The sequence below is a fragment of the Xiphophorus couchianus genome, chromosome 13 (genome assembly GCF_001444195.1).
Source record: "Xiphophorus couchianus chromosome 13, X_couchianus-1.0, whole genome shotgun sequence".
NCBI lineage: Eukaryota > Metazoa > Chordata > Actinopteri > Cyprinodontiformes > Poeciliidae > Xiphophorus > Xiphophorus couchianus.
In genome coordinates this window covers 30,636,561-30,646,982 of record NC_040240.1, presented here as the reverse complement: position 1 = coordinate 30,646,982, position 10,422 = coordinate 30,636,561, and the positions used below count along the sequence as shown (strand labels likewise).

Here is a 10,422-nt window from a genome sequence, read left to right as displayed (position 1 = left end):
TAATGCCTAACCCTAACCAATTTTCCTAACCCTAACTTGTGTGACTTATAAGGGGCAAATTTAATTTTATTTTATAGTGGGAATGGGTTCTAGGAGGTCCAGAGACGATGATGGCCTGTGCATAACAAATTCTGTCGCCTTCGGCGACAGAATTTAATTTTGTTTCCCCTAACCAATTTTCCTAACCCTAACTTGTGTGACTTATAAGGGGCAAATTTAATTTTATTTTATAGTGGGAATGGGTTCTAGGAGGTCCAGAGACGATGATGGCCTGTGCATAACAAATTCTGTCGCCTTCGGCGACAGAATTTAATTTTGTTTCCCCTAACCCTGACATCTTTAATAAACTTGGGAATGAAAAGTTTCTCTGCCAGTAGATAACTGGTATCGCTGCTATCAAACTACAAAAATGGCCGAACAGGAACAACTCCAAAACGAGTCGCCCTAAAACGAGTCGCCCTAAAACGAGTCGCTCCAAAACGAGTCGCTCCAAAACGAGTCGCCCTAAAACGAGTCGCTCCAAAACGAGTCGCTCCAAAACGAGTCGCCCTAAAACGAGTCGCTCCAAAACGAGTCGCCCTAAAACGAGTCGCTCCAAAACGAGTCGCTCCAAAACGAGTCGCCCTAAAACGAGTCGCTCCAAAAGGTGCCTCAGAGGTAAACGAGAGGTCTGTGGAAATAAGACAACCAGGAATTCAGACCAAAGCATTGCAGTTCTGCTTCATACAGACCATAGGTGAATGGTTTACGTGTGAAAAGGAGGGATTTAAAAGGATGATATGTCCACTTCCAGCTTAACATTAAAAATTCCTGAAAATAAAAAAATGTATAAATATCCCACTCCGTTTAAATAGTATACATTCCATATGCCACAATGACTTGATAAATAATAAATAAAAATGTCGAGAGAGAGAGAGAAGACATATCCACTCCAGTCAAAAATAAGGATAAATTCAATAGTACAATAGTTATTTCAGAACAAGCATCTGTAGCCACAGGCTAGCTGATGTGAAAAATAATAAGAATAAAAAAGCTACCGTTGAAGGGTAGCACATACCTGGCATGCAATATTATGCCGATAAAATTGTGTGTTTCGATCATTGCCACTTTCACAGCAGTTGCAAAGTGTTTGTATTTTATTTTCCTTTAAAACTGAAACTTAGACCTTAAAATGTGAGGTTTAAGATCTAGTTTATTCACTGCTTCTATTTTTTTCTAACTTTTTGGGAGATGACTAAAATAAAAATAAAAACTAAGCTTCACATTTCTGGAAATAAATCAATTTCCTATATAAAAGTAGATTGTGTTTTCATCTGCCAACTTGTTTATCGCTGCATACTCCTGTTTTCCGGGATGAGGTCCAGTTTTAAACTTTTTGCTTTTCGCTGGTTGCCAGTAATGGCTCCAGCTTCCGTTGCTGTCAGCTCCAAAACCAAACACATGAACCTGGGAAAAAAAGAAACAAAGAATATTTTATACATATGTGGCAGAATGACCTAATGGGTAAGTGCTAGCCAAAGCCAAACCCAAGTAAGACTTGAAAATGTAGATAACTTGCAAAGACAAATAGGGGGGAAAGAAATCTCTCTCTAGGTGTGTAAAGTGACAAATCCCTCCCCAAAAATGATTCTAATATAAAAAGCATTGTCTACTGGGTAAAAAAATTGAAAACATGTACAAGAGCAATTTTTTAAAATTTATTTATTTATTTTTTTACCATAATCGGAATTTTCTAATTTGAAAAGTTTGGAAGAAAATACTTAAAAAACAATCAAATTTACAATTCTGCCAAGTTAAACAAACGAAAAACATACCTCATCACAAATGTGAAGTGCGGAAATCAAGGTCATAAAGCCGGTGGACGGGTATCTTCCTTTCTTCCCCAGCCACGTCTGATGAACATACTTCATAAAAGCTGGATTCAGCACCATCACCTGAGGTAGAAGTTATTCAACTTACACAAATGTGACAATTAATAAGAAAAGGTTCATGAAACAACAGCAAATAAAAGAAAAACATACTCACCAAATTTTTGTTAGCTCTGGATTTTACTCGCCTTTATGATGTGGGAAAAACGGCATCGTTTAGTTTAAGTACTTCAATTAACTCATTTCAAAACAGAAGGACACTTTAGCATTCCAGTCCTAAAATAGAAACAATCTTAAATTCTAAAGTAGAATTCAAATTTTACATCACAAAATATATGTTTTAACAATACAGAGAGTATAAACAAAATGTCCTTCTGTCTCTTTCTTTCTAAAAAAAATAATTTTATATGGCATTCAAGATCTTTAGTTAATGTCTAAACAAGCTTCTTACATAGATCCAAATATATTTAAAAAATAACCCAAAGTTATTTATTTTCAACTGTAATCTATTTAAATAAATTCATTAATGGAAGATGTACAGGCATACTTCATGGCATATTTATTTATTTGATGTTGTCACTCGTCACCCTCCATAACAGGGAGGTTAGTTTGAACTTCTAGATCAGGTTCTATGAGCAATGGTTCCCTCACTTGTTATGTCAGTTTGGGATCCTTCTGCTTTGTTTCTCAACATATCTTCGCATTTGGATCATTTTGGGTTATTTCTGGTTTTTGTCACTCCGGGTGTTCCATACTGGATTCACTCCTTTATGTTGGACTTCTCAGTTCTTTCTTTTGTTCTGCTCTTTACGTAAATAGAGATTATTTCTTTATTGGTAGGTGGTGGTATTTTGTGTTGTGCATTCTTAGTAGCCAAGCCAGTTTGCCTCGCCTTCTGCACATAACTCTTGTATCTTGCTCTTTTGTTATCTTCAGTCTTGTTTTTGTAAGTCGACTCATATGTATCCACTTTCATTTAGAAACATTCCAACTCCGTCTCTGCAATCTCAACCACAAAATGGTGTCACATTGCCACGTACACAATTCAATAAAAGATTTTTTTTCTCACGTTTCGAGAATGAATATTGAATTTAGATTGCATAAGTAGCAGGATGATACCGTAAAAGTGAGACTTTGGTTTACTGCTAGTATCTGCCTTGCCAAACAAAACATTCATCCAACAAAAAAAGTTAGGGTAAGCAAAATCCGAAAACAACAAGAGATGTTTTATGAATGAACAATTTCAGATGAACTAGAGTTTTCCTATCAGTTTCACAAAAAGCACAGTTCACAGTAATATCACCTTTTAGTCTCTGAAGTAGTATAATTGACGACGCCAACTTCCTGCAGCCCAGCAGAATGGAGCCAGCGAGCCACTCAACGTTCTCCAGGTGATGTTTAAAATCGCACACAGCCACAGAACTGATAAGTTTCCAGTGAATTAAACGTGTGCTGAAGGCGACGGACGACGTCCCGGTTTAATGCGTCTGTTATTCGCTAGCCGTCAAGGACTCTTGTGTGATTTTTAAGAATAACATTAGCTCATTTTCCTAGTTGGCTGTGCTGACAATGAACAAGAACAGAATAGTTCACATATAAAAAAGGTTAGAGCTGTGTCAGGGTTAAAGTCACAACAACGCAGTTAAACCACGTTAACCAATTATTATTGTCAGACTGGGAATATAAAAAGCTGGAATGATAATAAAACGTCTACATAACACTGCTTGCTATATTTAACAGTTACATAGCGGATAAAGTGCTTACTTTATTTTGTTATAGGCTACTTTTTTAATACATTCTTGACGCTTGCAAATTGCACACAACACTTAGAGGGATTCAAAGAATAGAGAGAAAAAAACATTGTTGACAACAATTTGAGATATCAAAGAGAACTGAAGAAGAAAGGATTTTATGAGGAACCAGCAGGGTCGTTAAATGAACAGCACGTAAAAAAGTGACGGTAAAGAAAACTGTTTAAGTGTATTAAGTAAAGATGATAAGGCTTCAGAGTCAGAGAGAGAAAAAAGACATGCAGAGGAAGGCAGTTTTACCAGCTAATGTTTATTCTCTGCCATATTTCATCTGCAGATAAATGAAATAACATATTTTCATATGAAATAAAAGTTTACAGGTGTACTGTTAAGTCAGGTTTTAGAAATTTCATCAATTCATGTCTGCAATTATATTAAGGCAAATGTGAAGCAAATTAAGATATTTACAGAAATGCAGTCAAACTGTATAATATCATTTTAAATGTCTCAGTGTGTTTGTAGGTATTTTAAGATGCAAAGATAATCCAGCAATCCAGTTCAACTAATAAAAAACTTTCCCCAAAACACTTTAACAGTGCGAGAAAAAAAACCAAAAAAAACGTTCTCACTTTCTGGTACGATGTCTTAACTATGCTATCTCTAAATGCAGCATATTGCAGATGTTTTGCGTTATCAAGAAGAGTGTATTCACATCGTGAAGTGGAGATAGCTGTTTAAAGAAGGCCACGTCCTAAGATAACGAGTTCAATGAACTTGACAAGTAAGACGGACAGAGTCAAATGATTGGACTCGAGTAAAAGCAGCAATGTGTCAACATATTTTTACTGAAGTAAAATGAAAATGTAGCCATTTCAAAAATCACTCAAGAGTAGAAAAGTAAATGTTAGAAAAAGACTGCGCAAGTAATGAGTAACTGTTTCATCACAACACTTGATGAAAGTAATCATTGGACTGAAAAAAATAGAAAGTTACGTGCAAGCTCTGGTATTGTAAAAACCAAAATATGAAAAACACAAATAGCATAATTACAAAACAAGAAAGGCTGTTGATGTTAACGCTTCAATGAAAGGGATTAATCTGATCATTTTAACATGTTGATATTGGAATCAGAATGCCTTTGTTGTCATTATAGAGAAACACCATATAATTACAGCCCTTCCAAAGAAAGACCAACAAACAGCATAAGACATGGAAAAACAGGTACCTCAGGCTGCAGCCATCATGGGAGGTGCCACCCATTCATTAGATCAGAAATGAAAGAACAAGAGATTGGAGGAGGTGAAAAAGAAATTATAGTATCAAGTTTTCAATGTTTCAAAATCAGAAATTTCCTTGTTTTTGCTAAAAGTTTTTTTTTTTTTTTTAATTTATCACACTTTGTCCCAACAGTGTAAAGGACAGAGTGGCAAAAAAACAACAACCTCTTAACAAGAAAAGCAACGTATAGACAAAAGAATGGGGCCAGTGAAGGTGGTGAGTTGAGGGGGGTTATGTTTACCAAGAACAATGTGTGCGTGTTGAACGGAAGTCCGTGAACGCAGCACCAGACTGCTTTCCCAGACATGGTCTCTGATACGTGATAGAAAGTTCATCAGCAGCCCAACTTCATAATCCAGATTAATCGAATGACCTATATTGAGCTAAAAGCCTCTCTCCTGCAAAGGGTTACCTCGGTAACAGCAGCACATTGTGGGCTTGAAAAAAGGGGGAGCAACGAACGACAGCAAAGGGTGAAAGGTTTCCGTGACAGCAGACGACAACAAAAGTTGAACCTTTTTTAACTTTCTCACGTCGCGTCACTGACCCGTCTGTGCACGTTTACGTGTACGAACTTGACGTTTCAAATGCAAGAATTGCGCCGGTTGCTCGACTGGATGAGGACAAGCAGCTTCATCGCACAACTTCCGTAGGAAATGAATGCAGAGGGACATTTCTAAATGAATGCTTAAAACTAAAACTACTTCTTTTAAACCTTCCTGAATATAGAGATCTGGAAAACTGAGCACCTTCTAACATGTTTGGTTTGAGACAATAAAACGTTTTCTTAAACATTTTTTTGAAAATGTACATACAGTGGCAGTTTTTGATATGGGCTTCATGGGCACTTGCCCAGGGCGGCATCAGTACGGGTACGGGCTCCCGGGAACTAGAAAATAAAATATATCTAATGTGAGTTTGCCACTGCCTTTAAGGGTGTGTAGTGGAGTAGTGTTGGTTTATCAGGTAAAGTCACGACCAATCGTTTTCTATAAAATTGAAGAATTATTCTAATGGTTGGATAAATAAAGAAAATAAAAGGTATGCTGCTTTCTGTTTCCCTAATGAAGAGAAGACAAATAAATATGCATATCTTATTTTTCCAGAAAAATTTAAATGGCACTGCTTCATATTTATTAGGCTGTGTTTACAGACAGCCTTATATTGGGACTGTATGTAAATACATGGAGCACTGAAACATATAAGGACTAACAAAAATATCACTCACTTTCCAGAAGTTCCTGTTGGGAAGGACCTGAGGAGCCACTCCAGGTCTCTTATCTTGAAAATAAACATTATGAGATGAGTAGAGTTATCTAAAGTCGAGCCACTCTCCGGATACATGACACGATGAGTTGTTCTCGCCCCCACGTCTTCCTCAAAGCCTTTGGTTGGAGCGCGGTTGATTCTAAAACAGAAGGACAAATTTTGGGTAGTTGAATTTTGGTTGGTTTGTTTTCATACATTTTTAAAATAAAAAATAAAAAAGACTTTTTTTAAAATGAGTATTTACCTTATAACGATATCTTGGAAATCTATCAAGGGTCCGTAACGCGACCCTTTCAAGTTCACAGAATTTCCAACAACTGCACAAGTCCTGCATCCCTCAGTTTTGGGTTTTTCAAGAACAGGACTGGGCGAGATTATCTTGAACAGTTTGTCAAGTGTTGCTTTAAAGTAGCTGAAGTTCTGTCTGTTGCTCTGTAAGCGCTGTCAGATTGAACAAACACAGTCGGTTGTTAGACCAGTTTCTGTTTGCCCACGACTAAAGACAAAATAGAGGAATGTAAAAAAAACATTTCCATAAGGGAAGGCATACCCGCCACCAGTCGTATTCGTCTCTAGAGAGGATGGTCGTTGCCGACAGAAACGGTTCAATGGAGCGGTTCAGGTGTTGATTAAGGAACACGTTTTCTTTTGAAAAACATTTGTCACACCGACACGAGTTTGGCATTTTAAGCTCAGGCCAGCCTGTATAACTTGCCGTCAAAAACACCCCAATTGTTGTGACAGCCAGCAGGGCAATCAACATTTTAAACTGAAACCACATCCTGAAAAATAACACAAAAAAAACACACATCAGAATGAGGTGAAAAACAAGTGAATTTTTAAAGATAGTTTGAGAGAGGACAAAGGAGTACAAACTTAAAAATAAGTCTTTTTTCCCCAACACATTTAACGAAGTAATACATCTCATTTTACTTGAAAGATGTCTATAAATTTTATGTAACTTACCTGATGTGAAGGGAAATCCTTTCAGGTTCAAAGCTTTAAAATAGTGACAGACTATCTGACAAACTGTTGGACTTTGGAACAGGTTAAGATCATTTAGTGTGGCCTAAACCTGTTCCGTCAACAGGCTTAGTATCATCTCAAAGGGGAGGGATTCGGCTTGAGGAGATAGACTTTGCACTAAATAACTCGGTGCGCCTTTTGTTAGCGTTTTCTAAACACATTCGGATTCCTAAAAAATATGTTGAAAGAATTACAGTCATCTTTGGTAGAATTTCAATAAAAAACAAATTACATTTGTTTTTACAAAAGTAAAAAAAGTTTTTTTTTTGTTTTTTTTTACAAAAAGCCGACAAAAAATGGTTCGTTTCTGACAGCAAGTATGATATGTATTCCAAAAAACTAACACAAATATGTATTTAAGGAGGTTAATTGTATGCCTTTCACACTTGGTACATCTTTTGTGCCTGTGCTTCCTCTTTTCTGGCAATGTTATGGAGAAGCTGTGTATTATGTGGCATACTGTATTACTGGTAGTTAAAATTTCTCTTGTAATGTCTTCTTCCCTCCTAATATAAAAAAAAGAAAAAAACTATACATTTTAAAATGGATACATTTGAAAAGGTAAAAAAAACATATTTTCTATTTACAGTTCACAAAAAAGAATACCACTGTCTTTCTGTTCCAGAACACTAGACTCAAATGACTGAATGACCTGCTGTGCATGGCACCAAATGCTGCAGAAGTCTAATAATCAGATAGATATATGCAGATAGATATAATAAGGGGAAACACCTGAAAGACTTTCTTTTATGAACAACTAGTTAGCTTGTGAAACAAACCAATAGGATTCTGTGTGCATCATTGTCCTTTGTTCCAACGTTGATTTGAATGGTAGATTGAGAAAAACACTTGACCTTGACTTTTCTTGCGGCGCTGTGTTTCTTTTTTTTCTGTCACCCTTGTTTAACAATTCCTGTCTCTTGTTTTTCCATTGCTGTTCAGAGTGGTTGGAGCCGTATCTTTGAGTTGTTGCTCAACACCCCCCCTTTCCTCCTTTCTTGTAGTGAAAACTAGTATATAGTGGTGAGATCTTTCCAGGTAAATGCAGAAATCAGATCATAAAAGCCTGGGAGACATATGTAATCTTGCATTTTGATTTACTGATTGATTATAAAATATGTATTCTTGTATTTTGATTTATTAATGTTTATAAAATAAGGATTCTTGTATTTTGATTTACTGATGATTATACAAAGAGTTGATGCAATAAAAAGCAGATCAAGAAATGAATAAGATGATGAATATATGGTGTAAACTCAGATGATTATTAAGAGAAGTTATGTTTGAAGAATTAAATCAGAAAGGTGATTATGGTCTTGGTCTTTGTCTTTGTCAAAGACCAACACCAGATGGGGTCTGAACCCATCTGATGAGAGAAGTGCGATGTGAAGCCACACGTTGCGGGCCAGACGGGTTGGTCTCCATGCGCAGGACAGTCTTCGGCTCTGTGGCCCCGGCTCTTCTTCAGCTGCAGAGTTCTTTGTCCATCTCAATCTTGGCTCGAAGCTGCCTGGAGGATCCAGCCAAAGGTTCCTCTTTTGCGCCCACCTTTTATAGGGTTTATCCACCCTTTTGGTGCATTTGCATTGCCTGGCACTGATGCTGTGCTTGTTTCATTGGCTGTCTGCTTGGATAGATGATCTCATATCCATCTTTGTCTTAGAGACATTATGTCCTGATGTCTGTGCTAATGTCTCAGGGTTGTGCAACGATCCTCCTACATCGGTGTCCTGCACAACCTTTTCTTTGAAAAGTTTAAGTTGTTCAACAATCTGTTTCCAAATAAGGCATTGGTCATCTCTGCTCTCCTGTTAGATCCTCCTCTTTCCCCTAACCTTTCACCTACCATCTGAAAGGTTAGGGTAGCTGATTTGTCAACACGATCACTGAAAGAGTCAGACCGTCAGTTAAAAACTCTGACGGAGTTGGCGAAATGCCAAACTACCTCAATTTATATGATGTTATTCTGAAGGAGGCCATATTGTAGCTCATCAGGTCCATGAAATCTTTACAGTTTACTAAAATTAAGTATTTATTTCACAACATCTCATCAAAATTTTGTAAATTGTCAGTTATGGTGTTGACACATCATGGTTGTGACGAACAACCTAGGAATAAAACAGAAGAAAAAACTAAAGAATAGCATAAGCTAACTAGAGCTGCTTAACCCTCTTAGCAAAGGAAGAGAAAGGAAGAGGTCATGGGTCCTCAGAAGTTCTGATGCACCCCAATAATGCCTGATTTTTTTTTTTTTTTACATTCTTTTTATGTCTGACGGTGTTGACAAAAACTTGGGACAAATTTAAATTGAATTGGAAAACATATAAAAATTATTTTTAATGATACTTTTATAATTATTTATTTGAATATTTATACTTAATTGTCATAATATATTATCTTAGCATTCCTTTAATTGTTTGAAACTATTATAATGTATTGAGTTCTGCTCCAGGACAGGGGATTTTACAGACACCATCCACCTACTACAAAGTTGAAAATAAAAAACATTCAGCAAACACCAGGAAAACATACATTGTTGTGCTCACATGGATCACTGTATTAACAATCGCTTACAATTTATTCTGTTTTATTGGGATCAGAAAGCTGTGGTGTGAATTCAGCCCCGCTTTTACTTTTAGAATCCTGAGCAAAATTTATTGCACCGATTGCCTTCAGATTTTATTAGTATATATACACAGTTGTCTCTGTGTAGTTTCTTCTCAGTATAAATCTAGCTGTTCTGTGAAAGAATCAGGTCAGCTTCTAAAGCGACATCCCTATAGTAACGATTTCTCAGTGGAAAAAGTCCAGGTTTAGTTCCTCTAAATAGACATTAACTTGAGGCTGGGATTTTTATTGACACAAGAAAGGCTGCTATCTAGTGGCCGTCACTGAATAAAAGATGTGCGGCAGCCTTTTGTACTAATATTTAACAGACTTATTAACTCACCTGAGGAATCAATGACTCCTACATAATGTCTTCATGACTCGTCACTTTCTGATTGACTAGATGTCAAAATAACACAGTTACTTGCTCAGAATACTTGTATTTCTTTTACAGATAAAAAACAAACTTACTTAATGAAGTTGACAAAGTTGTAGAATTAAATTGAATGAATTTGGTTATGAACTTTTGTACTGTGGCAATGATAAGAAAAAAATGGTTGTGGTGCACTAGTTATAAAAGCGAGACAAGACACATTAATCTACCTTTAGCACTCCTTGTGATG

At 36.5% G+C, this 10,422-nt stretch overlaps 1 protein-coding gene across 1 annotated transcript; it reads right to left on the bottom strand.

The window, feature by feature from the left end:
- Positions 1-324: 324 nt before the first annotated feature.
- On the bottom strand, positions 325-7,430 carry LOC114156382 (CMP-N-acetylneuraminate-beta-galactosamide-alpha-2,3-sialyltransferase 1-like). The gene is made up of 7 exons (XM_028036780.1): positions 7,133-7,430; positions 6,717-6,948; positions 6,411-6,607; positions 6,126-6,305; positions 2,026-2,056; positions 1,815-1,934; positions 325-1,446 (listed from the first exon to the last, which is right to left on the bottom strand). Exons 2-7 carry the CDS (start codon positions 6,945-6,947, stop codon positions 1,279-1,281), a joined length of 927 nt encoding a protein of 308 aa, XP_027892581.1. The 5' UTR covers position 6,948; positions 7,133-7,430; the 3' UTR covers positions 325-1,278.
- Positions 7,431-10,422: the final 2,992 nt, after the last annotated feature.

Bases quoted from the DNA above. Each gene is read 5' to 3' on its own strand.
- LOC114156382 (XM_028036780.1), bottom strand. From the start codon at position 6,947: ATGTGGTTTCAGTTTAAAATGTTGATTGCCCTGCTGGCTGTCACAACA. The intron at 2,057-6,125 runs GTGAGTGATATT...CACATCATAAAG, and splicing joins CCAACAGGAACTTCTGGAAA to GCGAGTAAAATCCAGAGCTA. The intron at 1,447-1,814 runs GTATGTTTTTCG...TTTTTTTCCCAG, and splicing joins CACTTCACATTTGTGATGAG to GTTCATGTGTTTGGTTTTGG.